Source organism: Oryctolagus cuniculus, chromosome 21, assembly GCF_964237555.1.
Source record: "Oryctolagus cuniculus chromosome 21, mOryCun1.1, whole genome shotgun sequence".
Classification (NCBI taxonomy): domain Eukaryota; kingdom Metazoa; phylum Chordata; class Mammalia; order Lagomorpha; family Leporidae; genus Oryctolagus; species Oryctolagus cuniculus.
In genome coordinates this window covers 13,844,877-13,869,493 of record NC_091452.1, presented here as the reverse complement: position 1 = coordinate 13,869,493, position 24,617 = coordinate 13,844,877, and the positions used below count along the sequence as shown (strand labels likewise).

The 24,617-nt window shown below is 52.9% G+C and overlaps 1 protein-coding gene across 2 annotated transcripts in view; it reads left to right on the top strand.

The window, feature by feature from the left end:
* Window positions 1–24,617, top strand: part of KSR2 (kinase suppressor of ras 2) — a 435,190-nt gene that overhangs the window by 293,449 nt on the left and 117,124 nt on the right. For both annotated transcript variants that reach the window (XM_070065978.1, XM_070065979.1), the window contains exons 6-7: window positions 14,268–14,337; window positions 17,083–17,166. In XM_070065978.1, the coding sequence (XP_069922079.1) occupies window positions 14,268–14,337; window positions 17,083–17,166 (154 nt within the window). The remainder of the gene's footprint in view (window positions 1–14,267; window positions 14,338–17,082; window positions 17,167–24,617) is intronic.

The following is a 24,617-nucleotide window of genomic DNA, read 5'->3' as shown; positions in this document are numbered from 1 at the left end:
GGCTCCTGCCTTGGGATCAGCGCGGTGCGCCAGCCGCGGCGGCCATTGGAGGGTGAACCAATGGCAAAGGAAGACCTTTCTCTCTGTCTCTCTCTCTCACTGTCCACTCTGCCTGTTAAAAAATTTTTTTAAAAATCATATACTATCAAGTTTACCCTTGTAGTTATTTGATATAGACGCAGCGTTGAGACAACCATTGTTTTTCTGAATCCAAAACATTTTTGTTGCCCTAAAGAAACTCTATATCCATTAGCTGTTGCTCCCAGGCCCATAGCAATCTCTACTTCCTGTCTCTCTAGATTTGCCTATTTTGGACAGTTCATATAAATGAAATCATATAATCTGTGGCCTTTTGTGTTTAGGTCCTTTCAGTGTCAAAGTTCATCATCTTCTCAAAAACTTATCTGTTTATTGTATGTGAAAGGCAGAGGGACAGAGGCACAGATCAGTCTGCCACCAACTGGTTCATTCCTTGAATGCCCGGAGCAGCCAGGGCTGGGGCACGTCGAAGCCAAGAGCTGGAATCTCAACCGAGTTGTCCCGTGTAGGTCGCAGGGACTCAGCTACTTGAACTGTCACCTGTTACTTCCCACTGGAAAAGCACCAGGGGGCACAAATGACGTTACAGCCCTTGGTCTCTGCTTCTCTCAACTCTGCTTTTCCGATGTGCTGGCTTCCCTCTCAGGCAGGCAGGTGCACCTCACAGGCTGAGCCACTCCATAGACGAGTGCCTCTGTCCAGAGAGTATCTACTTGAAAGAAGTCCCAGGACTTTTCATGGGTTCTGATTGGCCCATCTTGGGTCACATTCCTAGGCCTGGAACCAATCACAAGGAAGCAGAGTGCTTTGATTTCCCAAGCCTGGTTCAAAGGCAGTCCTTCCTTGAAACTGGAAGGGGGCTCGGCCTGCCTTGGACTTCTGGGACCGAGCCATGGGTTGTCCAGTGGAAAGCTGGGTTTCTGTGGCCAGAAGGAAGAGGAATGGGTTCTGAGCAGGTGCCAGTGTCCAAAGCCAAGCAGCTGTGTCTCCTGGATGGGCTGGGAGGGTCCAGCTGAGCCCCTCTTCAGTATGTCCCGCCCATGTATTTGATTGCATCAAGCTCTGTAGATCCCTTAGGGATTTTGCATGACATTTGGAGCAGGACAGTTCTTTGCTGTGGGGGCTGTCCTGCGCTGTGTGGGCTGTTGGGTGGTTCATTGGTCTCCACCTGCCATTATGGCAACCAGAAATGCCTCTACATACTGTCTTGTGCCCAATAATGGGGACCCGCTGCTCTCTCTGATTCATCAGAGCTTTGGCTCGTTTAGCTCTTGCAAGCCCAGCTTCCTGATGCTGAGTTCCTGGGGGTGAGGGCTCGCTCAGCGGTGAAGCTGGCCCTGGTGCAGTACAGCTCCCCTGCCCCTTTCAAGGCCGCAGCCAGGACCTGTTCCCTCCCCATCGCCTCAGCTGGCTTCCTGGCCTGATTCAGGGATGCTCAAAAAAAGACAAGCTTTGGAATACAGTAGCCTGTCTTGACCTTGGAACATGATCCATCACAAGGCCGGCCCCACTGTGTCTGCCAGCTGCAGACAGGGCAGCACCCTCTGGATGGCACTTTGCATCTCGAGTTGCTGAGAGGGAGCAATGCATCATGGCCTGGAGTTCAGACTCGGTGGTGCCCAGCGTCTTGGGTTTCTGGCTGGGGCCTCTTGCAGCAAGCTCGCCTGGTCTGCCCCTGCAGGGTTCATTCAGGCAGTCAATCCTGTGGAATGAGTCTATTCAGGGAACTTCTCACAGCCCTTTGTTCTATGGACAATTAACTTCCATCGGACATTAACTACTGGGTGGCTGCACAATTAAAAAAAAAACACACGCCATTTCCATTGGGGGAGAATTTCAGCTCAGACAGCTCTGAGGAGCTCTGATTTAAGATCCATAAACTCAGTTCAAGGCAATAAATATGTAAGTAATTGATGATGGAGTGTGCAGCGAACTTAAGACCCATCCATCATGCCCAGGCAGGCAGGGGCTGTGGACACACTGGGAGAACAGGATGAGAGGAGAGGAATAAATGGCCCAGGAGGACCTGGCCAGCTCTGCCTGCCCCATAACTCACTGCTGCTTCTCTGCAGAGTCCTGGCCTCTGTCTCAAAAGAGCTTCTTCCCTGTGTTTTGTCTTCTGTGGCCAGGGAGAGAGGCAGCAAAGGCAAGCTGAAAACCAGCACCTGGCTTGCTCTAGGGGGCGGGTGCCTTTTACTGAACACCTACGGTGTGCCGGGCTGCCTGTTTCAGTGCCTGGTCCTTGAGGAATTCTGCAAGGTGGGTTTCATCACTCTCAGTTTACAGAGGAGACATAAGAGGACAGAGCAAACCAGCGCTGAGCCAGGGCTCCAGCTTAGCTGTGCACCTGCTCGCAAATTCTTCAGCCCAGTCTGCCTCTTAGGCAAAAGAGGAGGTTTGCACACTTCCCCCACCCTCTCAGCCCCCAGGGTGCCCCCCAGAGAGCAATCCACAATCCACCAACAAGTCCTTTCCCCCATTCCTGGGTCCAATCATCCCACCTGGCCGGCAGAGTCCAGCCTGTGGTCTGCGTGTCTGCCACCCTCAGTGCCTCTGCTGTGTCTCAGAGTTCGTTTCAACATGAGCTCAGATACGATTGAAACTGATGGAGCACGGGGCCGGCTGTTTTTCTCCCTCTGCAGGGACATTTGTGGTGATGGCAGCGCAGGGCTGCTGTCTGTCAGCTTTTGTTTGGTCATCATTTCAGCCTGCGCCAGGCAGGGTAAGCCAGCTTCTTTCAATTAGCATGTTTCTTCGGTTCAAGGAGACAGGTCCTGCATCCATGTGGGCTGAGTTGCGTCTGTGCCGGCGGTGAGCTGGGGCCCTGGCTTCCCCACGCCTCTCCTCCTCCTCGGGCCTCTCTCCAGGAAGCCGCATGGAAGACCCTCTAGCCAGCTCTGCTGGTGGTCTCTCCGTCTTTCTGAACACCTCGAGAGAAACTACAGAACAGTGTTCGGATGTGGAGGCCACATTCAGGCAGATCTAGGCTCAGATCAGTGTCAGTGTCACAGGACGTTTCCCCCACGTGACCTCTGAGACTCAGTTTCCCACTTACTTACAAAGTGGAATCATCATCACCTGCGGCACAGGGTGGGTTGCGTCATATAGGCACACAGGTGTATGCACTGGGGCTGCTGATGCGGGAGGGGAGGCAGCATACATGGCTGTTGTCAGCTCAAGGGACCGATGATTGTAGGATACCCAGGCAGCACCACCCAAGCTCACCTGCGACCTAGAATTACCTGGAGAGCAGCACAAGCCAAGCGGGGGCCAGCAGCCTCTTCATGGAGGACCAGATAGGAACGATGGTGGGCATGGTGGGCCACGTGGTCTCTTGTGACCACTCCATTCTGCCCTGGCAGCACCAAAGCAGCCACAGGCGAATGGGCAGAACCGTGTTCCAGTGAACCTTTATTTTCAAAAACTGACCTCCCAACGAAACTGCAGTGGGGGTGTGGGTGCTCAGGCATCAGGTGAGTTCAGGATGCGGGCAGTCTGGGGAGCCGCTGGCCTGGGCAATGCCTGGCCTGTGTCCTTGTGATCGTTACGACTAGGGCTCAGCTGAGGGAAATCAACCACCTTGCCCATTAGTGGCAGAATTGGGACAAAGCCCTGGTCTTGCAAACACCATTCTTTTGACCTCTCTTTTTCTCTGTTAAGCCCCAGGAGTCTCAGTTTCTTCATCCAGGAAATGGGATCCACACAAGGGCTCCCCAGGAGGGTGGCTGGGGAGACTGAATGTATCAATTGGACACACATTTCAAAGCTGATGGTCGGCAGGACTCTGTCAGTGGTGTCTGATACGGGGAGCAGTTGAAGGGTTGTGGACATTCCAGGGGTCCTGGCCTTGGTGGCTGAGGAAGTTGGGGGGCTCTGGATGGACAGGCACATGGGGAGATGTTTGGGAGTGATCAGAGCTTGGGTGCTGGAGATGAGGGCTGCTGTCCCGATTTGCTGGAATTGACCAGAAAAACTCCTTGTCTCTCATCTCTAAGCCAAACCCTGCCCGAGGCACTAGCAGCAAAAAGATAAGTAACTGGCAGCGCCTTCTCTCAAGGAGCTCACCATCCAGGGTGCTGGGAGAGAGATCGGCTACCCAAGCAGAGGCGGTGCTTCCTGGGCGTGACAAGGCAAGTGGCCCAGGGACCCACTTGTATGGCAGAGTGCTACGGGAGGCCATGGCAATGGCACCTGCTCCCTGGGCATGCAGGTGGAGCCTCCTGGAGGAGCCGTGCCTGATCTGGAAGGAAGAGTTGGCATGAGTTGGACTAGGAGCAGTTGTGGTGGGGTGAGAGCAGAAGAATGTTCTAGAGAAAGAGCATCTTCAAACGTGGGAGGTGTGAAACATCCGATTCACGTCCCGATGTGAACGTGACTTTAGGAGGGCCAGACCGGGGCCAGGACAGCAATTTTAAGCCTACGCTGCTGCTTTCTCAGATGCGTGGAACATGGGGTCAGCATACCCTTATCCCCCAGGCACAGTGGTCTTTTGGGGGTCCCTCCAGTAGATATGACACCACCATGGAGGTCTTTGAGACAGTGATGAAGGCTGTTCCTCCCCTGGCATCATGCCACCCGCTAGCAGTAAGAAGTACTGGGCCTGCCCCCAGGGTCATATTTAATTGCTACTGCCCATGCACTGCACATTATCTTCTTACGGATAATTTAGTCCATGAGTGTTTCCTAAGTAAACCAAGGTAGAACCATGATCCTAATGAGTCTTCTGGATCTGTAGATGTTAACGTTCGATTTCTATTTTTTGCATTTTAATCTTATTCTCTCATTACCTAAAATGATTTTGATGTTTCAAGACCTATCCTTCCTCTTTACAGAACTTAGCAGTAAAAGTATACCAAGGGCAAATTCAAGGCGAAGATTTAGGAGAGGGAAGAGAGATCGGTTCCCTGGAGTGTGTGCTGTTGAGGTTTGCAGGAAGGCTGAGAGCCGGCGGCATTCCCGGCTGCCATCCTTGCGGTGTTGCCCTAGGGAATGGGAAGCCCCATGGCCTATCATCTTCCCAGCAGCCACTGCTGCCCTCCACAGCCCCTGCCACACACCCGGCTACTACTGACGGCTTGGATTCTCCATCCATCATCTCCGTGAGGAAGATCATCACGCCTGTAGCACCAGGTCTCCCATTGTTTAGTTATGAGTTTAAAAACCCTGATGCACTTGAATAAATTCAGCAGTGAGCACATGAGGAAATGTAATTAAATGCCTCTGCCATCTCCTCCTTCTCCCCCAGCAGTGAAATGTAATAGAGGCCCCGAGAGGGGCTGCGGTGAGCACAGGTGGTGCCTGTGGGGTCCGCGTTTCCCCTTGGGTCGTCCTGGCAGTTGATTTATGGTGAACGAAGGGGATCCCCGCTCGGCATGTACCTGCCAGATCTCAGACCCGGGGTGGTGGTGGGGGGATGAGCTTGACAGGGGATGAGTTTGAAGGGGGTTGTTAGAAGAAATGCATTCACGTTTTCCCCCTGTCCTGAAAATGTTTCTGCTTTAACTTTGCCATCTTTTAATGTTTTAACCAGAGCTGGAGGAGAGCTTTGATTCCGACTCTCCTGTCATGCCTCCCTTCACATCCTGGGCACCTTCCTGCCTCTGTCTCCCACACGTCAGCCCTCCAGTTGGTCTGCCACCACCTGCTCTGTGCCCTGACTGCTCAGCTGCCCTCCCGAGGCAGGCTTCTCCCTGGACACGCTCCCAAGAGCGAGTTGTCTTCATCCCCTGTGACCATGCTCACCCTTAATTATTCTCAGCTCTTCTGCCTGCTGAGATGAAATGACAACTGGGAAATCACAGAAAGTAGCCCACGCAGAGGCAGTGTCGTCTTCCTCTGTCCGCTGGAGTTGCTGTGGTTGTCAGCCGTGCCATGTCCTCGGGGGTGTCACCTCCTTGTGGATTTTCCTATCGGGAGACAGGAAAGGGTGGAGAGAACACAGGTGTGGGTTAGCATCTTAGCTGGGCTGCTTACCGGGCAGCTCCTAGCTCCCCTCTTCTGTTCACTGGGGATGCAAACATCGCTTCCCGTGGGATGCGAGGATGAGACGAGCAGTGTTAGCACCAAGTGCTCATACACGTTTCGGCTTGGAGATCGCAGGCTATCTGTCCAGGGCTTTTTGCCCCTTGTAGGTGGCAACAGTATGTCTTGAACTCAGGTCTTCTGGCTCCAAAGAGGGGGAAAAAAAGTCTTTCCATACATCAGCCATGGAACAGGGTTTCACAACTCTCAACCGGGGTAGGGGCACTGTTTCAATAAAGGGCCAGGTGCTCATTGTTTTTGGCTCTGTGGGCTGAGCTGTCTATTGTGGTGCAGGAGCTGCTGTGGGCAGCGTGTCAGTGAAGGGAGTACAGCTGTGTGCACATCAGACTTTATTTACGCATCAGATGATGGGCCTGAGGGTCAGGTGTCCTGGCCCCTGCTCTAGATTGTCGTCCGTGGAGAGCTCTGTCACGTTCTGGCTGGAGTGTTCATTCTGCTGCAGAGTAAGGATGACAACGATGGAAGCAGTAAGAACAATACATCAGGCACTGGGCTCAGCACTGTGCCCGTTACACTGCTGCACTCAGTTCTGACAGTCCTCTCAGGGAGACAGGACGGGCTCCGTCTTACAGACATGAAACGGACTCGGGCTAGTGAAAGTGCCCAAGGCCCTGGAGCTCGTGATCGGCACAGTAAGCACAGGTCTGCTCTCTTCAGGGTTCCATGCTGGTCCCCTGGAGGCCGTTCCCATGCAGAAACAGAGCCTGTGCCCTGCCTCCCAGGGAGTCCCATGCTCAAGGCTGTGCCTCTAGTCTAACCCTCTGCCTCCACCCCATACCGTAGTTTGGCCCCGACAGCTCCATTGCTCCCATGCCCTTGTTCCTGGACTGGTACCTTCGCCCCTGCCCTTTGTTTTGCTTCAGTTCCACCGGGCGCACCAAGAACCTCCTCTGAAAACCCTCCCGCGGTCTCCCGCTCAGAGTGGACAGTGGTATCCTTCACATCCCCGCATCTCTCCTCGCTGTCAGTTGCCTCGGCCTTATCGTTTCCCTTTGCCGTGGCACCAAAGCCCACTCTCCCCTCTGCAGTCACCAGTGCCAGGCAGTTGCCTGGAGGCCTCCATAGCCAGTGAGGATCCCCAGGGATGCTCTTTGGATTTCGGAAAGCAGGTGGTGGCTGTCTCAGGGAGAAAACTGTGTCTAACTCCATGCAGAGTCTGCTTGTACCCCAGAGCTTACAGTACTGCAACCTTTAGAGATAGCACGCAATTAAACTACTTTGAGATCTGATGATATATTTGAATTCCATGGCAAAGCAAATAGAATGGTTCCCTGCTACGTTAATAATATCATGAGCGGCTTGAGTCAACAATTGCTTGATACCTTGGGCAAATCAGTGGGATTTGAGCTGGTGACTGACCTGTGGCCTCAAAATAAAAGTTTAATGTCGACGTTTTATTGGTTTGGGGTATCTTTGGGCTTGAAGAACTTGCTGGTTGGTTTGAATGCAGCACCACTACCACTGCTGAAATCTCTCTCAGACCATCCTGTCCCTGGGCTGGAGGCGGGAGGACTTAGGGACTTACAGTTCACTGGCAGCATTTCCAGGTATGGGCTCAGGGGCCCCACGGTTCTAACTCAGCTTTATGCCTCAAATGGTCTTGTGGATATTAAGTGAAATACTAGATCTAAGTCACATAATCTCATCCAGCCTTGCAGTAAGTGCTCAATACCTGTTAGCTATTAGTATTAATAATAAGGTTGCTAGGAGGTCTGTATCTCCATGGAAACGTCTAGGGATTGGGTGGTTCCTCATCTGTCGAAGGGGGCTTAGAGACCCGGAGACTGCAATAGACAGCTTCTTGTGGGTCTTCCCAACACAAAGATGGCCCGATCTTTAAACTAATGCTTAGAAAGAGACACGCTAGGGGTGGATGGCGAGATTTCCTTTTATAGAAAGCTGGGTTCAGCTTCAGGTTCCACCACATGCTGGCTCTAAGGCTTCAAACAGTTTGATTCTGTCCAGTTCCCTCGTCTGTAACCTTGAGATCCCATCGCATAAAGTTGTTTCGATTCAATGGAAAATGGCTGCAGGCGGCACATCCCCGTTTGGGATATGTTCAGCAAATAAGACTGAGCGTCGTCTCTGTGCCAGCATTGCCAGTGTACTCCGTGTGCCTGTCCCACCTGGTTTTCAGACGGCTCCAGAGGCACACACTGCTCTTTACCCACGTTTTTTTCATGATGACCCCAAGGTTCAAGGGGCTGTCACCCACCTGGGGACATGCAGCAGATCACGTCCCAGATAGACCCCAGTTGTTGCTTCCTTCCTTCCCTACCGCACAAGTACTTTGAGGGTCTTCAGTTGAGGTTTGTTCCACATGTCATAAAGAGGGGCTCTAAGACAGTGAACTGACGGCTTTAGCCGGGACATGAGCCATTCATTCACATCCGTTGAGCACACATTTGTCCTTTGAACAGAGGGGACGCAGTGACAGATGGAACTCAGGCCCACCCGCCAAAGGCTCTCAGCCTAGAATTGTTTGTCCTCATCATAGACAAAGTGCACAGAATGGCTTCTCGGGGCTGGCGCTGTGGCACAGCAGGTTAAGCCGCTGCCTGCAGTGCCAGCATTCTATATCGGCGCTGGTTTGTGTCCTGGCTGCTCCTCTTCTGATCCAGCTCCCTGCTAATGGACAGGGAAAAGTAGCAGAAGATGGTCCAAGTCCTTGGGCTCCTGCCACCCATGTGAGATGCCTGGAAGAAGCTCCTGATTGCTGGTTTTGGCCTGGCCCGGCCCCAGCTGTTGAGGCTATTTGGGGAGTCAACCAGTAGATGGAAGATTCTCTCTCTCTCTCTCCTTCCACCCCCATAACTCTGCCTTTCAAATAAATACATCTTTAAAAAAAACACAGAATGACTTCTTAAAAATATGATTATCCCTTTTCCTATGACTGCGTCTTTGTTTTTCCTGCCTGGGTTTGGGGAATGCACCTCCTGTGAAAATTTTGTGAGGATTCGACCCCACAGCCCTCCATGCCCCAGGCCGTAGTCCTGTGCTGTGAGTCGGTGTGTTTGGCACAAAGTATTTCAGGACCCTCTCCAAGGAGGCAAGCGGGACTCCTTGAGTTCTTGAAACTCACACAGGCTGGAGAACCAGCTCCTTTGCTTTCTTAGGGACACTGAGGGGTACTAGGGTTTGGTTTTTAGTGGGGTCTACAGGTCACGATCGCTCATGACACCTTTCAGTCTGGGTGGGGAGATGGGTTTGCCTTGTAAGAGTCATGAGGATGGATGGGAGTTGGGGGATGGGGGCACAGGAGGAGGGGAGGCCCTGCTCCTGTTTCACATGTCATGGCCTGAAGGGAGAGTTCCCCTCAGCCGCCAGAGGGCGCTCCTAACTCCACAGAATCCTGCCTTCCTTCCAATGCACTGCAGGGATCCCATTGCTTTAAAACAGCCCGGGAGCCTGACCTGTTAACTTTTCCTCATGGGCTTTTTTTTTTTTTTTTTTTTTCGCCTTCATTTGCTTTTTGATTCCCCTACTAGACTCTGAGCTCAGACAACTGGGTTGTGCTGTTCACCATACCCCAAGTTCCTAACAGCCTTCCTGACCCAAGATGGGTGATGTGTGGGTTTCCCCAACGACCAGAAACTTGGTGGTTTAAAGACCACAAATGTGTTATCTTCCGGTTCTGGAGGTCAGAAGTGCTAAATGGGTCTCATGGGACTAAAGTCAGGGTGCTTCTGAGACTCGGGGGAATCACCCCCTCCCTGGCCTCTTGCAGTTTCTGGAGGCGGAGCCTAAGAGGGCGGGTGCCTCACTCCCTCCTGGACTTCCCACATAGAGGGCAGAGTTATGGACGGTTCGTAGGCAGGCAGTCTGGCCTGGAAGCATCCAGTTTGCTCCAGTATGTGGTTTAAATTCCAGCTTCATACCAGTCATCTGTAGACCATGGCTTCTGGCTTCTCAACCTCTTTGCCCCCTCTATGAAATGGGAATGAAATTGGCAACGTTCATCAAGCCCCCGCCATGTGACCCGAATTAAAAATCCCCGTTCTGTCATTTTCTTGCCTTGGACAAATGGCACGACTCTGTGCTTTCCTGTTGGTGAAACCAAAGCTAGTGACCGTGGCTGACGTACCGCATGTGCATGTCCACTGTCTTATTCGTATTAAATGAGATCATCGGTGAGGTTGTTTCAAAAAGTTCGATAGGTTTTTCATAAGATACATTTTCCCATAAACTTTTCAAAGACCCCCCTCATGTGCATGGATCTCAAACTTTTTGCACTCAAATAAACATATTTTAATTTCATTTTCTGTGAATTTTTTGAACTACCCTTGAAAGGATTAAATGAAGGAATATGCAAGGGCTTGATTGGCAGTTGTGCCTGGCGCCCAGTGCCGCTCCACGGAAAGCAGAGCTGTTACTGTTCTCATTTCTGATTTCCCCTGCTCTCTCCTTCCCTTCCTCTCCTTCCGCTCACGTTACCATCACACCATTCTCCTGGTGTCTCTGTCCGCAACCCTGTGTGTGTGTTTCCCACACCTGACTCACCTGATTTTAAACCATCCGGGCCAGAGCCGGAGATTTTCATGATGAAGTTCTGTCGCTTCATCACTCATGCTGGTTCCCTTTCTTGGGCCTTTGATTTGTCTCTCTGACTACCAAGATGGTCTTCATGGTCTTCAAGGGCAGGCTTTGGCCCCTTCTTCTGCCCAGAGGCATTGCTGCGAGCACAGAGGGGAGCAGCCACCTCCTGCCTTGGCGCTCTGTCCCTTTCCATGCACCAGCAATGCCAACATCCAAGAAGAAATGTCTACAGTTTCACCCCTGAGACTGAAGGCTCCAGGGACTTGAAGAATTCTGCCTCCCGTCTGTGTGATTGCTATCAGAAAATGAGAGTAGAAAATCTTTGGTTCAGCTAAGGAGACATCTTAATAGGGGCTTTGATTGTTAAACAGAGGTTTCTATATCGGTTTAATTGCTGTCAATGCTGTTTGCTTTCTCTGTTGTGATAAGGGCCGGATTTTCAGAGATTCCTTCCCCCTTCTCCTCCAACAGTTTCCTTTGCTTTAAGATTTACATTGGCAAGTTTAATGAAATCCAAACAAAGAAAGTAAAGAGAGGACCTCAAAGTTCAGATCCACACACCCACGTAGGAAGCTGTGTGCAAGTTATTATTGCTTGAGACTAATGATGCTGTAGCACTTAATGTAATTGACAGAGTTTCACCTTCAACCAGCTATGGGAAATGAATCCAAGTTACTGAACTTAATTACAGCTACTTTTTTGAAAAGGTGCTGCAATCGAGAGTAACAGAGTAACTAGGAGATGAATCTAATAGCGAGATGTGCTTATAATAAAAGAGGATTTGTTCTCTGCTCCCTTGAGCTTCTAAAGATTATTCTTTTTTGGTGGGGAGGGGTGAGGAGTGGCTTGTGGTCAGGGAGGAGTTGGCTAGAGAGGCAGAGAAGCGTCTAGATCAGGAATTCTCAGCGTTGGTGCCGTTGGCATGTGGGGCCAGTTAATTGTTGCAGTTGACACCTGTGCTGTGTATTATGGGATGTCAAACATGTCTCTCTAATAGATGCTAGTAGTGTACACACACACACACACACACACACACCCCTAGTGAGATGATCCAAAACACCCCCAGACTTTGCCAAATACTCTCTAAGGGACAGAAGCTCCTCTGGCAGAGTGACCTCCTGAGGCTCAGCTGGTGTGACCTTTGTGACCTTTGCCTGTGTGACCTTTGGCTAGTCACTGCATGTCTCAGAGCTCCTTTGTCTTCCTACAAACAGTGGAAACAGCAGTAGCCCTGACCACACAGGGGCGTAGCTTCCGGGCATAAAATGTGCAGCCAAAGGCCTAATGCATATTGAATGACCAGCAGACTCAATGTTTGCATCACAATAATCTTAGATTGGGCGGCCAGCTTGCATTAAGTCCTTGCTTTAGCCCGGCCACCATGCTAGGAGGTGGCAAACACACCTTGCAGGGGCGGCAAACACACGTGCACTGGTCAGGACGACCTCGTCCTTCACTCACAGCAGACATTGCCAGTCGATCGTGGGGCTCCTTCCTGTGGAGCCTCAGAATCCTTCTCAACACAGGTCTCCCGTCAGCCCCTTGTCCTCCTGGTCTTGCAGGTTCTATGTGAGGAGGTGAACACTTCCCTCCGTACAGGTTTCCTGCCTGTGACCCCTTAGAGGAGTGAACGGGCTGCCTGCTTCCTCTCCCCTCTGACTTCTGTCCCCAGAGGAGACAGGAGTGGGAAGAAGCCTCTTCTGGAGCTGTCTCTTTGTTTCACTCCCAGACTGAAGCAAGCGCTAAACCCGAGCTTGGTGACATTTTGTTTGCAGTTATACCCAGGCAGATCCTGTGTGCCACCCACTGAAGGTGTGTTGTCTCTCTCTGTCTCTCTGTCTCTGACTCTCTCTCTTTCTCTCCCTCTCTCTCGTCTCTTCTGCCCTTTGGGGCTGGGAAGATCCGTCGCTCTCCCAGAAAGGCTCCCAGATTTACAGGGGCAGATCTGGGGCTCTGGAAACAGCCATCACATGGCAGCCGACGGTGTTGTTGGGAGCAGGCTGGGGGATACATGCCCCAGACAGGTTCTGACGTGCCCGGCTCCCAACAGCTCCCCGCCCTGGAACAACTGGCGTGAAAGACGAAGCTCCCTCTGCTACTAAGGAGCGTGGAGCCAGCTCCATCCACCTGGCCTGAGAAAGCGGAGCTGGCCGGGGCTGCCGCTCGCTTCTGTCCCCACTGGAGGAGAGCATCCTCCCAGGCAGCACCGTTGGCCCACACCTCTGCCCACAGGGCGGTGTGGGCCTCCAGGCCTGGGGTGCAGGTGGGGGCTGCTTATCCGCCTCTGCGGAAGATCACCATGAACTCAGGGTCAGAGCAAGGGGACAGCTCATTGGAAGGGAATTGGAGGCACAAAAGACAAGACCAGATGGTGGCGGGGCCCAGTCTGAAGTCTGCGTAGTTTATACTTTCTTCTTCATTCCCATTTGCCCATCCATCCGTTCACCCATCTTTCTATTCACTCACCAGCCCACCTGTCCATCTACCTACTCCCTGTCTTTCTACCTGAAAATCTATCCACGCATTCACTCATCCACTCACCTGTCTCTCCATCCATCCACATACCCAATGACCAGTCCATCTCTCCCTGCCTCCATCCATTCATTAATCTTCCCACTCACCTATCCAAGCAGCCACTCATCTACCCATCCATCCATCCACCCATCCACCCACCCACCATCCATCAACTATCCTTTTCACTTGTTGATCCATCTACTTACTCTAGTATGACTTTAAGTGATTTATGGTTTGACATTTTATTTATTTTATTCATTTATTTTGGGGGTTGTGTAAATGTGTGTGTGTGCGTGTGTGCGTGTGTGTGAGAGAGAGAGAGAGAGAGAGAGAGAGAGATCCCATCTACTGGTTCACTCCCCAATTGCTCTCAAGTCTGGCCCAAAGCCAGGAGCCAGGAACTCAATTCATGTCTCCAGTGTGGGTGTCAGGGGCTCAATTACTTGAGCCATCACCTGCTGCCTCCCAGGGTGCGTAGTCAAGGAGGCTAGAATTGGGAGCAAAGCCAGGACTTGAACACCGGCACTCCAGTATGGGTTGGGGGCATCAAACACCTGCTCCCCTAGAGTTTGCTTTGAAAAGCAAAAACTCTTAGAATGTTCAGTGAGTCATTTTATGAGTTACAGAGAGGCGTGGCAGGTGTGGGAAAGGGGAACAGGACCTGCTACACTCTGACTTTGCACACGTCCTGGAGTCTCTCAAGCTGGGGGCACAGCTGCTGTGCAGCCTTCGCCAAGCGACTGCCCCTCTCTGAGCCTCATCTGCAAGGTAGGGGCGCCGGCGATCCCTGTTCTGGGGTTGTTTTGCGGGTGTTGTGAGCTCAGGCGTGTGAGTCACTTAGCCCGCGCCTGCAGCACTACATGCTCCTTAAATGGAAGCGATGCTCCACTTTGTCCTTAACGCATCTGACTCTTCTCAAGGTCCACCCGGCTGCCCTGCCCAGGGACCCTTGCCCAGTTGGGTAACAAGTTGGGTAACAGCTAACTCAGGGTTCTGCTTGGCTTTGGTCAAGCAAGTGATGGTGGTTGGTGTCCTTCCTGAGGTCCCCAAGCCTCCAGGTCCCTTCCAGGGCATGTCCAAGGCCCACCCCAGCCACTGACCCTCTATGTAACAGGCCCTCTCTTCTCTCCCTGCAGACACGCTGTCCGTGCCACGCTGGTCCCCGCAGATCCCCCGCAGAGACCTCGGCAACTCCATCAAGCACAGGTAGGCGGGATTCCTGGGGGCTCCGGTGCCCACTCATCGCCCGAGGGGCAGTGTATTTTACCCCTGTAGCCCCTCTCTCCTCTCCCAGACTGAGCGTCAGCCAGAGGACTGAGGTGTCTGCTTCTTGTTGACCCAGCCCTTGTATAAGCAGCACACAGTGGTTCCCAGCCGCAGCTGTGGGCTCAGGCTGCCCTGTGTGCCCATCGCAGCTTTGCAGCTCTGAGGGAGTTCCTTTGCCTCTCCCAGGCTCCATCTTTGCATCAGATAATTCAGCCTACCTGGAGGTGGTTGGGAGGATCAAATGAGATGATATAGACAAAACACAGGATAAACAACGTCTTTGTTAGGATCTGAGTCTCAGTTCTGGGATCCTCCACCCAGAACACAGAAGACTGCAGGCTGAACTCAGAGGTGTTCGTTCAGGGAGGTCCAGGTGAGTGCAGAGCTCCAGCCTTGCTGGGGGCCCAGAAAACCTTTCCTGGAGACCCCCCAAGCTGGTCCTGGGAGGGAGCTTCACATCTGCCAATCATCCCTTCTGAGAAGTCCTGGAACTTCTCAAAGTTAATCTTCCCCATTTTGTCTCAGTGTGGTCATGCCCATTGGACAGAAGGGAATACTGAGGCCCTGGAAGAATAAGTTGTGTTCTTGGAACGCCACGGCTGAGTGTTTTCTGCACGGCCCTCTGGGAAGCCACTGAGGAACGTGTGCAGTCATTCACGGAGTCTTTGCCCGGGTACTTATAGGGGTGCAATGCCAGTGTCGCAGCACTGAGTGAGACATGAGCCTGTGCCCATGGGGAGCTCATGGTCCCAGGGCCGGGCAGGCTGACCATGGCCGAATGAAGGGTCAGGGCTGTCTGGGGGTGGGGAGAGCCCGGGGCCAGGCTGGACCGAGCACTCTCACAGAATGGCATCTTGCCAACAGCTGCTGGAAGAAATGTGTGGACAGCGTCGTTGTGAAGACTCAAATGAGAAAGCAGGAGGCAGTGAGAAGTGCAATAGACACTGGCCAGGCAGGCCTCCGTGTTGGCTTCCTCACTGCCCCAGGCTCAGTTCTACCCCTGGCTTGGCCACACCCCAGCTCAACTCTACCCTGGGATTGGCCCCGCCCCTGGCCCAGTGCCACCTCTGGTTTGGCTATGCCCCACCCACCTGGGACTGGCCCCGCCCCTAGCTCCAGGCTATCCCAGGATGGGCCAAGTCCCTGGATGAGCCCCACCCCTCTCTCTCCAGTCCTGATCTTAGACCCTGGTGCAACCTCAGGGTCAGATGGTGAGGCCTTGGGGAGGGAAAACAACCTCATTATCAAGGGCATGGCGGGGGGGGGGGCAGCTGGGGTTGCTGGGACTGTGATGAGTGGGCCGCCTCGCCCCAGACTGCGTATCAGGAGCAAGAGAGCTGGATTTACCCTAACGTTGGTGGAGAAGGGAAATCAAAATCCCATCTGCTTTCATCAGAGTCCCCCAGGCCAGAGCCAGGAACGAGGGAGAACTGAACCTCGGGCTGGAAGGGGAAGAGCCTGCCACTCCCTGCTTGTGACACTGCCCGCTGTCCCACTGTCCCACTGTCCCACTGTCCCGCTGCCACTACTGGGTGAATCTCACGCCCGTTCACCACCTCTAGTGCTGCCGTATCCTGCAAACCAGACCTTGTAAACTCGCTGGCCTTGCAGAAGAGACCCAAAGGGCTTAGCCCAACCCCGAGCCCAGAGCTGGAGGAAGGGAGGGTTTTCTTGACCAGAGTGTCCCTGCTGGGGAAGCTGCCGTTTGCTTAGCTTTGGGCTCTGGGCTCTGGAGAGTGACTAGTGGGAAGGACCACAGAGGGCTGCCGCCTTCCCCTCCCAGCCCGCGGGCCCCAGTTGCATAATCACTTCCGATTTCCCTCTTGACACTCAGAGGCAGTGGAGATTAGATATAACTCCTGCTGACTGCAACACAAATTGAAAATTAAAATTAACTGTAACCCGGCAACCTTCATGACTTCTCTGGTGCCCAGCCCTGCTGCTGCCTGCTATCTCCTGGGGGAGAAAATGTCCCAGCTGCCTCTGCGAGGGGCCAGGCAGTTAACTTAAGGCACCTCTGCCCCTCTGGGTTCCTAATCCTGCATGGGCGACCTCCAGACTGGCTGATGTCGCTGGTAGGCGGTGGCAGCTGGGCAGGAAAGGGAGCTAAGGGCCTGATCAGATTTCCCTTTCTGGGACTCTCGACTGCGAATAAAGTTTGGGGTCCAGTTCTTCTGGGAGGAGAACCCCACCTCCCACCCCCTTGAAGTCGCCCAGGCAACGTGGCCAGCAGCGATTGACAGAGCCCCCAGCTGGCTCTGTGGCTCTCTGAGGGCAGTGCCAGCCCCATGTGTTGCTCTGTCCCAGAACTGACTTGGCACACAGGAGGCCACCAGGCACTGTGTGCCAGAGGAAGCAACTGCTAGGCGTGTTCAAGGTAATCATACGGCCAGAATCCAGGCCACGGGGGCTTTCTCTGTATGGGTGCTGTGTGGAGTGTTGATTGGTGTGGTAGCATTTAATCCTCCCAACAACCTAGGAGGTCAGTGCTGTTATTAACCCCACTTTACAGCCTGGAAGACCAAGGCTGCGGTGGTGTAAGTGACTTGAATAAGCCCCATCTCTCAGAAGCAGCAGGACGGGAAGCTGGGCCCCTTGGGTTTACCCCTTGAAGCTCGCATCCTCCTGGGAATGGGTCGGTTGCCATCACCTTGCCCTTGACTGCCTTCTGTCTGTACCCCACAGGTTTTCCACCAAGTACTGGATGTCTCAGACATGCACAGTCTGTGGGAAAGGAATGCTTTTCGGCCTCAAGTGCAAAAACTGCAAGTGAGTGGCTGTCCCTTGGTGACTTTCCGCTCGCAGTGGCTGTCGTCGGCGAGAGCCAGCCTGGGCTCGGAAGCGGCTCGCACGGGTCTGGTTTCTTGGCTCTTGGGAGAATCGTTGGCTTCACTGTTCAGAAATGGGTCTCACGTGAATCTTTATTTGAGCAGGGAGTCAGGGAGAGCAGTCTGAGGTAGAGCCGAGCCAGAGCTGATGGAAGGTTCTGGAAACACAGGGGCCTCTCATTCTCGTAGCATCTGAGACCAGAGGTGGGCGAGCTTTTTCTCCAGTGGCCCAGATAATCAATATTTTAGCCTCTGGGGCCGCAGGACCTCGGTCGCAGTGACTCACCTCCACCGTAGATGCTACAGAAAGAAACTGGTGTGACAAAGGTGCTTGTTCTCTTTAAAGAAACACCTCTCAGGCCAGTGATGTCAAGTAGAGTTTATTCGAGCAAAACAAAGCAACGTAATACAAAACCAAAATGATTAACAGGTCCTGAGGGTTCCAGCCGACCACATCATTGGACAGCATCTACAGAAAAATGGAGGGCAGGGACCGGTGTTGTGGCGCAGTGGGTTAAGCTACTGCCTCTCTCTCGTATGGGCACTGGTTCGAGACCCGGCTGCTCCAGCCTTGGTCCAGCTCTCTGGTAATGCATGTGGGCAAGGAGTGGGAGATGGCCCAAGTGCCTGGGGCCCTGCATTCACGTAGGTGACCGAATAAAGCTCCTGACTATAGCCTCGCCCAGCACCAGCTATTGCAGCCGTTTGGGGAGTGAACCAGTGGATGGAAGACCTCTCTCTCTATCTCCTCTTTCTCTCTCTCTCTCTAACTCTGCCTTTCAAATAAATGAAATAAGCTTCAAAAAATTTGGGACACCACAGATGAACCCTGTTATCAGACATAAGTTGGGTTCAATTTATTTTTCTGAAAGGCAGAATTGCAAAGACAGAGAGAGAGGCAGAAAGATTTATTCCAAATAGCTGCAACGGCCAGGGCTGAGCCAGGCTGAAGCCAGGAGCCTAGAAGCCTAGAACTCCATCTGGGTCTCCCATGTAGGTGGCAGAGGCTCAAGGACTTGAGCCATTACCTGCTGCCTCCCAGGTGCTTTAGGGGGGAGCAGGACCAGAAGCAGAACATCTGCCACTAATGGGTGCTCTAATAAGGGAAGCTGGCGTCAAACCCACTGTGCAGCCATGCTGGCCGCCTGGGCTCAACTTCTGAGCAACCACTCACATTTCTGTCTCTAGTGTTGTGTGCATATATCTGAACTTTGTGTGTGTGCATGAATGTTTCATGTATTTGAAAGGCAGAGAGAGAGAGACAAGCAGAGATCTCTTGTTTGCTGATTCACCCCCCAAATCCTCTCAATGGCTGTGGCTGGGCCAGGCTGAAGCCAGGAGCCCAGAACTCGCTCGAGGTCTCCCACGTGGGTGGCAGGGACCCGAGTCCTTGAGCCGTCAGCACTGCTTCCTGGGCTGTGCAGCACCAGGACAGCTGTCTGAGACGTGGAGGTGGACATGGACCCCAGGCACTGTGATACGGGATGCAGACATCCTGAGCAGCAACTTAACAGCTGCACCAAACGCCGGTCCCTCCGTTTTCACCCACGTGGAGGGATCGTTACTCATGCCTGCCTCGGGCGGTGGCTGCGTTTGGTGGGTCGGCAGCAGCTGGCCAGGCGCAGAGCCCAGGTCAGAGTTCAGCCCTCTGCAGAAGCTGCCAGTCCCTTTCTGTCTGGCCTCTCTCCTTCTGCAAACCCACCTTAAATAGCCCCTCAGGCCCGATTGCTGTGAAACAGTGACACTGCCAGTCATTGGTACAAGCAGCTTGCTTTATAGGAGCCTAAACTTAGCTCAGAAGATTCTAGGAATCCCCCTGCTGCTCTGGACTTGCCCCTCCCCGTCTAGCCTGGGCAGGGGACTCTCACTGGGGTCCTTGCAGATCCCCCACATCCCTGCCCCACCACAGAGGCAGGAATAGCGACAGGGGTGCTCTCCCCACCTACCCAGCCTTATTACTAATTTTAATATTAATAATTCTCTGGGTTCTTGCCATCTATTCAGGTGAATATCAGCACAAAATAAACCAGGCTACATGGTAAGTTTTTAACAGCTTACTCAGTGAGAGAAATGCACAGGAAAGTGAGGGCTTTATTTAGGGGAGGAAAAGTCTGGAAACACAAGCAGGGTCCATGCCAGGCAGAGAGCAGGCCGGGAGTGACGTGGAGCGAAGCATGTGAGCAGGAAAGCAGGGGCAGAACAGCGGCCAAAAGGCCACCTGCCCAAAGGCACAGGACAACAGGGAGGGGCCCTCCATGCTCCAGGTCTCTTATTCACTTCCAAAGGGGAGTGCTTATGTAGTCTGATTGGCAGGTGGGCATATAGGTGAGGTCAGGTAGGGCCGTGAGATCACACAGGTTTGGGGTGAAGGCATGGTCTCCAGTTGACAGATCTAATCGATCTGATCCTGTGTGCCTGCCTGTATCATCACCAGTCTGGTGGTCTCATGCGAGTCAGGGAGGTACGGCTGAGTGCCCTTCCCTTCTGGGGCTTGGGGGAGGAAGCCTTGAGCTCCCTGGTATAAACCAGGTGGGAGACGTCCAGCCCACGGGCCAAATAAGGTCTGCCCAGGCCATGCAGGTGGGACCCAACATCCAATGCCTCTAGAGCAGGCTGAGCTCTTTTTTTTTTTTTTTTTTTTTTTTTTTTTTTTTTTTTTTTTGACAGGCAGAGTTAGAGACAGAGAGAAAGGTCTTCCTTCCGTTGGTTCACCCCCCAAATGGCTGCTATGGCCGGAGCTACACTGATCCGAAGCCAGGAGCCAGGTGCTTCTCCTGGTCTCCCATGCGGGTGAAGGGGCCCAAGCACTTGGGCCATCCTCCACTGCACTCCTGGGCCACAGCAGAGAGCTGGCCTGGAAGAGGGGCAACCAGGACAGAATCTGGCGCCCCGACCGGGACTAGAACCCAGGGTGCCGGCGCCGCAGGTGGAGGATTAGCCTAGTGAGCCACGGCACCGGCCTGTAGTAGGCTGAGTTTTAAGTTGGTAATTGTGTATGGCAGGTGAATGATGGTGTAAATATCCAAACGGCCGTGGGCATATAAAATGTTCCCTATGTCTGGATCCCGCATGTCTGGATCGGGAGGCAGGCGCAGCAAGCACCATTATTAAGAGACAGCCGCCGCCCTCCCCTTTTTTCTCCATGGACCCCAGACTCTCGGGCACCCCTGGCCTTTGTGACTGTGTAAGGCTCCAGGCCAGGCTGAAGTCTGGCTCACAGGCGGTCTGAATTTCCCTGTCCACGTGCTGCTCTTTTCTGCAAGCGGCTGTACTTTCACTGTGGGGACACGCGGCTCCCACCTGTAGCAGGCAGACTAGAAGTCAGGTAATTAGGTGACGGGGCGCAGCCGGGAGTCAGCAAGGCTGAGCTCTGCCCGAGCTGTTTTAATTTCCAGTGCTCGAGGCGGAATCTCAGTGGCTGCCAGCACCCCTGCTCTCAGAGACATAACGAGCAAGACAGGCGCAGGCGCTGCCGAGGGCTGGCAGAGGAGCCGGGGAGCGGGCTGGCTGCAGGCAGCACAGCTTCGGAAGCAGCCAGAACGGAGGGGTGTGGGCCTCAGCTGGAGTCCCTGTGAGCCCACTCGGGGCTCAATGTTCTCATCTGCAGAGTGGGTGTGATTTTAGTGTGGAGGGAGTCAGTGTGACGCCCCTGGCCCAGGTCACAAGGTTGCTTCAAAGACCCTTTTTCCCTGCTTCACCTGCTACAAAATTGACTCCTGGCTTGTAGGAGGCAGAATTCCATCCCCTGCCCTTCCAGCAGTGCTGCAGGGGGTCTCACCAATTTGCTCCGCCCTTGTAAAACCCACAAGAACCCTGAAAGACACTGCTGCACCTGTTAGACAGTTCCAGCACTCTCCAGGTTCTGACTTCATCCTGGGGCACGTCAAAAAGTTCACGGGAGGGGGAATTGAAAGAGAACACACATCTTCCTTGAACACCTTAAAGACCCTGGGTCTCCTAGAAATTGCGGAATTTGGAGCTGTCTCCAGCCTGTGATTATGAGCGTACGTGACTGATATCATGAACTAAAGTTGAAGCTCCATCTTTTGTGAATAAAATCCTAGATAGTTTTTGTGTTCATTACACTGAAGATGGATGGTCCTTTATAAATGTTTGCAAAGATTACCAAAATTTTGGACGTGCTTGTGGGAGAGTGGAAGTATTGGATGAGGGAGGGATAGAAATGTGGCCTCAGGTTGGCGTTACCTTGCAGAGGGCTAAGCTGTTGCTTCTCCAGCCCGGCGTCCCATCTGAGTGTCCGTGTGGGTCCCAATCGCTCTGCTTGCTGGCCAGCTCCCTGCTAATGCAGCTGGGAAAGCTGCAGAAGCTGGCCCAAGTGCTTGGACCCCTGTACCCATGTGGAAGACCCGGATGGAGTTCATTGCTCCTGGCTTCAGCCTGGACCAGCACCAGCCATTGTGGAAGAGAACTAGCAGATGGAAGATCTCTTTCTGTCTCTCCTCTCTCTCTTTCTCTCTCAATATAGATATAGATAAGATATAGATATATATCTCATTCTACCTGTTCAAAAGAAGAGATTATGGCTAGACCTCATTTTCAAGGAGTTGGGTGGGGGGAAACAGACCTATAGATGCTTGAGTTTCAGTGAAGGTAGAGTGCATACACTCAGAGCCATGACAGGTGGAATTTCAGAGAGGTGGCCCTGAGAATGGGGAAGTGGCTTCCTGTAGAAAATGAGTGGAATGATTGGTTCACGTCTGCAGTTAACGTTCTTATTAAAGGCTGAATACCCATATCCAAGCTGCTGGGAATCAAAAGTGTTTGGATTTTGTCATTTCTTAGAATGTTTGCTTATGAATAATGAGTGGAACTGAGTCTAAGCATGAATCCATGTATGACTCGTAAGCACCCTGCACACGTAGCCTGCAGGTCATTTTATGCATCTCGCCTGCCACCTGTCACATGAGGTCGGGTGTGAAATGTTCCTCTGGTGGTTGCATGCGAGTCCTAAAATGTTTAGGGTTTTGGAGCATTTTGCATTTCAGATTTTTGGATTAGGGATGTTCAAGCCTTGATACGTTAATACGATGCTCCAGGCTTGTTCTAGGCGCTGGGGAAGGAAAGTGAATAAAGCAGCCAGGGTCTTTGCTTTGGTGGATTTATGTGCTGGTGTGGGGGCGGGAGGTGGGCAGAGAGTAAGCAAAGTCAAAGTCAGATGGCTTGTGAGATGGGCTGGTGCCAGGTGCTAAGCAGAACAGGCCAGAGAGCAGGGAGGTGGGGCCAGGGAGGGGGCTACAGCTTTCATTAATGAAAGTGGGTGGGAACAGTCTTGCACCCAAGGGAGCTTAGTCTCCGAGTGTGGTTCAGGTCTTTCCTGTCTCTCTAAAGCAGCCCAGAGGCAGGGATTCGAGGATTTGTATCCACCCTGGAGGAAGCGATTTTCTTTTTCTTTAAACTTAAAGCAATCCTGGTTCTGTTACTGCCAGAGGCTCCCTGGGTGGCAGGGGTCGGATTAGACCCAGGCTACCCCATGGCCGATCCCTGGACCAGAGGTGTCAGCGTTGCCCAGGAGCAGCCAGAAAGGCGTGAGGGCAGGCCGGTGCCAGGCCTGCTGAACCGGGATTTGCGTTGGAAGAGGCCCTTCTCATGCCCGTGGGAGTGGGAGGAAGAGTCCCTTCCCAAGCAGCTTTTTCTTCTGCAGTGGAGGGTATCACAGTCCCCTGGGGCTTGTTAAAGCTCAGATTGCCCGCCTCCACCCTCAGGGGTGCAGACCCCACAGCTCTGGGGCAGGGTCCTAGAGAGTACATGTATTGTATGTATATCTATATATTATATATCTGTCTCACTTTTTCAAATGTATATATACATTTGTACATATACATTTGAAATATATACAAATATATATATACACACACACACATTTGAAAAAGTGAGACAGAGAGAGCTCCTACCCATTTTTTTTTTTTTTCCATTCCACAAATGCCCCTCATGTCTGATACTAGGCCTGGGGCAGCTCAGGGCCAAAGCCAGGAGCGAGGAACTCAATCCAGTTCTCCCATGTGGGTGGCAGAAACCCAAGTGTCGAGCCATCCCCTGCTGCCTCCCAAGGCCGGCGTTAGCAGGGAGCTGGCGTCAGGAGCTGGAGTTGGGACTCAAAACTCCGGTGCTCCAGTATGAGTCACCTGCATCTTTCCTGGCCTTCGAACCACTAGGCCAAGCACCTGCCCCAAGGAAGTGCCTCTCTCCTGAGTTCCCAGCTGCTCCTGGCACTCTGCTTCGGGAGCCACTGCCCCTCACAGAAGCAGTGTTTTAGAAAACAAAACCCAGCTTCATTGTGGAGCTGGACATTTCGTAATGTGAGACGGTCTCGTGCCGGCGGACGGTCCTTGCTGGTGATTCTTCCAACCCTTCTGTTCCTCTCCACGGCCTCATTCGAAGGACCTGGGTCTTCCCGGTCTCACATCCGCCGTATCGTCATCTGGAAAATATGTGGTGAGTCAAAAGGATGATGTGGCACTGGGAACCCAGGCTGTGGCTCAGAGACTCCTGTGTTTGCATGCTGGTTTTGCCACCAACTGGTTGGGTGATGTTTTCGGAGCCACAGTTCTTTCTCTGTAGAATGGGGATAATAGTATCTACCTCGCTGGGTTTGTTTTTGGTGAAAAGAAGCCAAGTAGAACTGCTCAGTAAAGTACTTGTCCTAGCAGCTGGTTCATGGTACGTGCTTAATTAATGAATGCTGCTACTACTACTAACTTATGAACGAACTTTGGGGTGCCCCTCCACCCGGGAAGCTAGAAACTTCTCCATGTCTAACCCCCTTCCCTCCTGCTTTAGTCTAATACCCACTTCCTGCGGAATTATCATCAGCTGTCTTGTTGGCATTCTGAATAGAGAGATTAATGAACTAATAGGAAATTAAGGCTCCGACAGCAATTTGCAGTTATCTAAATCGAGGCGTTTGCATCTGATGGGCTCATGAGTTTCGCTGTGCGCGGTGGGACGTCAGCACAATCCACACATTGTCTGCTGCCCGCGCACTCAGCTGCCGGGAGTCTTCTCTGGCAGTCAGATGCTGACGGATCGCCCGGCCCTCCGCGCTGTGCTGTCTGCATCCTTCCCCCTCGCCAGGCTCCTTGCACACGCCGCTGCAGAGCTGGGGTCAGCGTCCTCGGACCCCTCTCCACCTCTGCCCGCGGATCTTGTGGGAAAACGCACAGCCCTGAGGGGGGTGGCTTTTGCTCTGTGAGATAAGTTGGAACCTAGGTGTGCTTTTTTCTTCCACAGTGGCTGGAGTTTGGAAGTGAAGGGACTTCATCCAATCCCAACCCCCCCCTCCCCCCACGGTGGAGAAGCAGCTCTCTCGGTCTGTTCTACCTGTTCTGCCTGCTGTCATTGACTTGACACTGTAGGTCTGGTTAGGTGCACCGG